The following is a 6,851-nucleotide window of genomic DNA, read 5'->3' as shown; positions in this document are numbered from 1 at the left end:
ATTTTTGGTATAAGTTTTTTGGCCACCCTTAGAACTTTAATATAATTAAACTTTTTACTGTCAGCAAAAATTTGCTTTAATACTTAAGAATTTTGAAAAAGCATGTGAGGCACTGTGAAGCTTGTGAATGTCTGTGAAAAATGTATTGTACATGTGGAGAAATACACTTTGAATAACTCGTGTGAAATTGTGTCTCAACTGAAGTCATTGGTGAAGCTCCCATTGACTTCAATCAGGCCGGGATTTTACCTGGTTTCTCTAAGCCAGGGGTCGGCAACCTATGGCACGCGTGCCAAACACGGCACGCGAGCTGATTTTTAATCGCACACTGCTGCCTGCCGGGGTCCCAGCCGCCAGCCCCGCTCAGCCTGCTGCCGAACCCAAGCCGGCAGCGGGCTGGGCGGGGCCGGCGGCCGGGACCCAGGCAGGCAACAGCATGCCATTAAAAATCCTGCCCGGCCCAGTCTGCTCTTCTCCGCCCGCCACTCTCTCCTGCGGGGGCAGGGGGCAGAAGCTTGGTCCTGCTGGCTGCTGCTGCAGGGTAGCCTCCACCGGCAGCCAAGCTCCTTCCTCCCCTGCCTCTTCCCCCAGCGTTCTGGGTTCCTGCCCCTCCTCCTCTCCCTCCCTGCGGCTGAACAGCTGATGGCCCTGGAGAGGGAGGGGGAGAATCGGAGCTGGAACTGCAGCTGCAGCGTGCTCGCTGCTCCGGAGAAGGGGCAGGGACGGGGCCTTGGGGAAGGATGGTGGAATCACGGCATATCCCCTCAAGCCCCCTGCCATGAGCCACTCAGGGCAGGGGGCTGGGAGCATCCCCATGACTCCAGCCCACACCCCAGCCCCCTGCCCTCACTCCTGAACCCCCCTCACCCCTCTGCCCTGAGCCCTGCACCCTCTCACACACACCCAGCCCCCTGCCCTGACCCCTGCACTGCCCCACGACCCCAGCCTTGACTCTGGCACCCCCCGCACATACCCAGCTCCCCCACACTCCATGCCCTGACTCCTGCACCCCCCTCACACGCCCCCAGGCCTCTGCCCTGATTCCTGCACCCTCCTCACACACACCCATCCCCCTGCCCTGACTCCTGCACCCGCCACACATACCCAGCCCCCCATGCCCTGACTCTTGCACCCCCCACACATACCCAGCCCCCCCCACACCCCCACCCTGAGCACCAAACGGAAGCTCCTGCACACACACACACACATTCCCACCTACACCCCTCACACCAAATGGGAGCTGCCCAGGTAAGCGCTACACACCCAAATCTCCTGCCCCAACCCTGAGCCCCCTCCCTCATTCTAGCTCCTGGCCAGACCCTACACCCCAACCTCCAACCTGCTCTTTCACCCCCAGCCCTGTGCTCAGTGCACTCCCACCCTCAGCTCAGTGCAGAGAGGAAAAGAATGTGCTAAACCAGGGAGAAGGTAGGTACCCACTCTATGTGGGCAGGGCTGGAACCCCAGACGAGCAGCAGGCTGAGCGGGGCCAGCAGCCGGGACCCTGGCTGGCAGGAGCCGGCGGACGGAACACCAGACCGGCAGCGGGCTGAGCGGGCCGGCGGCGTAAGATCAGCATTTTAATTTAATTTTAAATGAAGCTTCTTAAACATTTTGAAAACCTTGTTTACTTTACATGCAACAATAGTTTAATTATATAATACAGACCTATAGAGAGAGACCTTCTAAAAAACGTTAAAATGTATTACTGGCATGCAAAACCTTTAAATTAAAGTGAATAAATGAAAAGACGGCACACCACTTCTGAAAGGTTGCCGACCCCTGCTCTAAGCCATATCACTGCTGATGATGATGAGTGGGGTAGAAAGGAGACTTGAATCTACTTCATTAAAAGTGTCTGGGTCACCTGATTTTAATGGCCTAAATGAAAGATACCTGTCATTGATGCTTTTGTCTCCCTTTGCACTTTCTCACCCCGTCTTGCTTTTCTTGTACTCTTTCCTCCCCCCAGTTCAAAATATTCAAGCAGTATTGTGCATAAAAATGAGATTACTTTACTTGTCAAAGGCACAGAATAAATGGTGTATTTTCAGTCTTCAGTGTATTGGAGACAGCAGTACAGAGAGATGCTTACAATCCCACCAGTGAGTTAATTTATAAACAGTTAAAACTGCTAACTTTCTGGCTTGCCTTATTCCAAGAGACATGCAGAGGCAATGGTGCAAAGGCGTGTTTCATGTGATTATTATACATGTTACGAACTGGCATATCCAATCTTCACTGCAAAGGGGCACAGTCAGCTATAAAATTAAGGTTTGAAGAGCAATACATGGACCTGTTTTTAATAATTCTGTAGTTTAATGCTTACAACTAGAGCTGGTCAAAATTTTTCCGATGGAACAGTTTACCATCAGAAAATGTTGATTTGACTAAATCTGTGTTTTATCAGAATTTTTGAAACTTTTTTTTATAAGTTTGAAATGTTGCACTTTGATTTCATCATTTTGATTTATATATTATATTTATAATTTATAATGTAAAAGCCAAAACATTTTGACCTTATCAAAATGAACTACACCTCTACCTCGATATAATGTTGTCCTCGGGAGCCAAAAAATCTTACCGTGTTATAGGTGAAACCGTGGTATATCGAACTTGCTTTGATCCACCGGAGTGCGCAGCCCTGCCCCCACGGAGCACTGCTTTACTGTGTTATATCCGAATTCGTGTTCTATCGGGTCATGTTATATCGGGGTAGAGGTGTATTATATGTAAAAATCAAAGATTTGACTTTTCATCCCAATTCAGGATGAAACTACATTTTGAAATCTTGGAATTTCCCTCAACTCTAACTTACTTTGGGCTGAGATGCTGCATTCAACGCATTAACTCATCACACAGAAGAAACTTAATAAAATCCCATTTCTCTAAATTCTATGTGATGCTTTAAGTAATCAAAAAACAAATATGTCTAGAAAGGAATATGGAGGTAAATCAGTGCTATGTTAAAAACACACAACAGAATTTATATGCAAACAAATCACAAATCAGGCAGTAATTGATGGTCCACTGTATCTGTGGGAAAATGTTGACTAATGAGCAATGGCACACTTCAAGTTTTAAATATTAGAAATCCACCCATGGTTGTTCCAGGTGGGCTACGTTTCACTATAGAGCCCTGAAGCAGTTCAAACCACACTCTCTCCCCCTTCTTCAGCTCTGCCATAGCAAAAGTGGTCTCAGAGCTTCCAGTTGTCTCCTCCTTCTGACTACTTGACAGAGTCATTCTGTTCCCATGGCTGAAAACCAGCTGCCCTAGTGCAGGTCCTGCACTAAACTTCACATTGATAACAAACATGTAGACACCATTTTGAGGTGCTTTGAAGTAGCCCTGTTCAGGGAAATAGCTGTTACCATAATTAAGGTATGTTTCATTAAACCTCAGTGCTTTTACTTCATCCCATTCTTCGCAGAATCCAACGTAGAATGCCACTGATGAATCTAGAACAACACGGGGAGAGGAACAGTTTTAACAACACAGCAACTCTTTCTGCGCTTGCTCCCCACAGGTAGGTAGCGGAATAAAGCTTGTAATTATGATTGCCACATATTTATTTGTGTTAACTTATCTTATTAAATGTAAATATTTGAAATAAGATTGTGCTCACAATGGGAATCAAAATGGCTCAACAGTAATATATCCATATCTGCTTCCTTTGGGTCTTACAAATCATCTCTGTTTGATTTAATGAGGCACCATGTTCTAGTGGGTAGGTCACTGGACTAGTGGGTCACAAGATCTAGGCTATATTCTTGGCTCTGCTGTGTGACTTTGGGCAAGTCACTTTACCTCTCTGCACCTCTGCTTCCCCTCCTACTCTTTGTGTGCTCATTGTGTGTCTATACAGTGCCTAGCACAGTGGGGCCCCAATCTTGGTTGAGGCTTCTAGGTGTTACTATAATACAAATAACTCGTTTTTTGCTACCATCAGCATTGCTGAGCTGATCTAGCTACAAGAGCAAGCTACAGTCCATTCTGCCTCATTAATCAATAACACTGCTAGCAAAATTTTCATTCCATAATCTGTGTTAGTCATTAATATATGAAGCAGACAGAAAACTTGCTTCTTTTATTTCCTGGGTTGAATGCAAAGTGCTGACAGAAAAATTGTCTTGACTTGTAAAACAATCTAATCAGATCTGAAAGTAATTGACAGAGAATAAATAGGAACATCATGATCTCTCTGGAGTAGATCATATCATGTACATTTTAAAAAATGAATTGCAAATGCAGATATATCACTACTTGGACAAAGTCTAGTAGGTTGTTTGGCCAAGTAGCTGGTGGGATAGTTGCACTGAATATTTGGGCTATTTTTTATAGTACACCAGATTCACCCAAATAACATATGTATATTTGAAATTGTTCCATACTAATTAGAGAAATATTTTTACAATTAAATGCCTCTTGTTCTTTATGTAATGTTACTAGACTGCTCAAATTTTCATTCTTTGTTGTAAAGAAGAATCAGATGTCATATAAAACACAAACTTATAAAACCTGTTTGTAAAGGATTAATTGGTTCATTATAGGTCGAGCCCTACAAATTTACAGTCCATTTTGGTCAATTTCAGTCATAGAATTTTAAAGATCATAAATTTCATGATTTCAGATATTTAAATGTGAAATTTCATGGGATTGTAACTAAAGGGGTCCTGGCCCAAAATAAGGTAATGGGGGGTCTCAAGGTCATTGTAGGGGGGTCGTGGTATTGCCACCCTTCTGCTCTGCTGCTGGCAGCAACGCTGCCCTCCAAACTGGGCAGCTAAAGAGCAGCGGCTGCTAGGCAGGAGTCCAGCTCTGAAGGCAGTGCCACCAGCAGCAGCCCAGAAGTAAGGATGACATGATATGGGTATTGCTACCCTTACTTGTGCACTGCTGCCTGCAGAGCTGGGCCCTCAGTCAGCAGCTGCCACTCTCCGGCCAACCAGCTCTGAAGTCAGTAGCGTAGAAGTAAGAGAGGCATGGTATGGTATTACCACCCTACTTCTTCACTGCTGCTGGGTGCCCGGCCAACAGCTGCTGATCTCCGGCCACCTAATTCTGAAGGCAGCGCCAAAGTAAGGGTGTCAATACCATGATCCCCCTACAATAACCTTGCAACTCCCCTTCGATCCTCTTTTGGGTTGTGAACCCAAGTTTGAGAAATGCTGGTCTCCCCCACGAAATCTGTTAATCTGTATGGTATAGAGTAAAAGTATACAAAAGACCAGATTTCATGGGGAGACCAGAAACAGTCAACATGGATTCACCAAGGGCAAGTCATGCCTGACCAACCTAATTGCTTTCTATGATGAGCTAACTGGCTCTGTGTATATGGGGAATGTGGTGGACGTAATATATCTTGAGTTTAGCAAAGCTTTTGATACAGTCTCCCACAGTATTCTTGCCAGCAAGTTAAAAAAGTATGGATTGGATGAATGGACTATAAGGTGGATAGAAAGCTGGCTAAATCGTCGGGTTCAACGGGTAGTGATCAATGGCTTGATGTCTAGTTGGCAGCCAGTATCAAGCAGAGAGCCCCAGGGGTCGGTCCTGGGGCTGGCTTTGTTCAACATCTTCATTAATGATCTGGATGATGGGATGGATGTCATCCGTGAACTTGCTGAGGGTGCAACTAAGCTTGGGTGAGAGGTAGATACACTGGAGGATAGGGATAGGGTCCGGAGTGACCTAGAGAAATTGGAGGATTGGGCTAAAAGAAATGTGATGAGGTTCAATGAGGACAAGTGCAGAGTCCTGCACTTAGGATGGAAGAATCCCATGCACTGCTGCAGGCTGGGGACCAACTGGCTAAGTGGCATTTCTGAAGAAAAGGACCTGGGATTACAGTGGACGAGAAGCTGGATATGAGTCAACAATGTGCCCTTGTTCCCAAGAAGGCTGTCAGCATATTGGGCTGCATTAGTAGGAGCATTGCCAACAGATCGAGGGAAGTGATTATTCCCTTCTATTCGGCACTGGTGAGGCCACATCTGGAGTATTGCATCCAGTTTTGCCCCCCTTCTGCCCCACACACACACTACAGAAAGGATGTGGACAAATTGGAGAGTCCAGCAGAGGGCAATGAAAATGATTAGGGGGCTAGGGCACATGACTTATGAGGCGAGGCTGAGGGAACTGGGCTTATTTAGTCTGCAGAAGAGGACAGTGAGGGGGGATTTGATAGCAGCCTTCAACTACCTGAAGGGGGGTTCCAAAGAGGATGGAGCTCGGCTGTTCAGTGGTGGCAGATGACAGAACAAGAAGCAATGATCTCAAGTTGCAGTGGGGGAGGCCTAGGTTGGATATCGGGAAAAGCTATTTCACTAAGAGGGTGGTGAAGTACTGGAATGGGTTAGCTAGGGAGGTGGTGGAATCTCCATCCTTAGAGGTTTTTAAGGCCTGGCTTGATAAAGACCTGGCTGGGATGATTTAATTCGGATTGGTCCTGCTTTGAGCAGGGGGTTGGACTACATGACCTCCTGAGGTCTTTTCCAACCCTAATCTTCTATGAGTCTATGTACATGCAACAGGCGTTTCCATAATTCTAGATAAAATAATGCCAAACCACATATCTTAAAGCAGTGCCTTATTTTTAAGTCTTTTACTGTAAAAGATTATCAAATTAAAGCAGGGAGTTCATATTACCTTTTTTATATGGCAGTGGCGAGACCATTTCTGGAATACAGTCTCCAGTTCTGGAGTCCACACTTTAAAAAGGATGTTTTTAAAAATTGAAAAATATTCAGAAAAGACACAAGAATGATTTGAGGTCTGGAAAACGTGCTTTACGGTAAAAGACTTCAGAAGCACAATCTATGTAGTTTATCAAAAAGAAGTTTAAGAA

General features: G+C 45.6%; 1 protein-coding gene across 2 annotated transcripts in view; it reads right to left on the bottom strand.

Annotated features, from left to right (window-relative positions):
- Positions 1–1,992: 1,992 nt before the first annotated feature.
- Positions 1,993–6,851, bottom strand: part of MMRN2 (multimerin 2) — a 55,934-nt gene continuing 51,075 nt past the window's right edge. For both annotated transcript variants that reach the window (XM_042854684.2, XM_008170283.4), the window contains one exon: positions 1,993–3,462. In XM_042854684.2, the coding sequence (XP_042710618.1) occupies positions 3,074–3,462 (389 nt within the window). In that variant the 3' untranslated portion in view covers positions 1,993–3,073. The remainder of the gene's footprint in view (positions 3,463–6,851) is intronic.

The sequence above is a fragment of the Chrysemys picta genome, chromosome 7 (genome assembly GCF_011386835.1).
Source record: "Chrysemys picta bellii isolate R12L10 chromosome 7, ASM1138683v2, whole genome shotgun sequence".
Classification (NCBI taxonomy): domain Eukaryota; kingdom Metazoa; phylum Chordata; order Testudines; family Emydidae; genus Chrysemys; species Chrysemys picta.
This window is presented reverse-complemented; position numbering and strand designations above follow the sequence as displayed.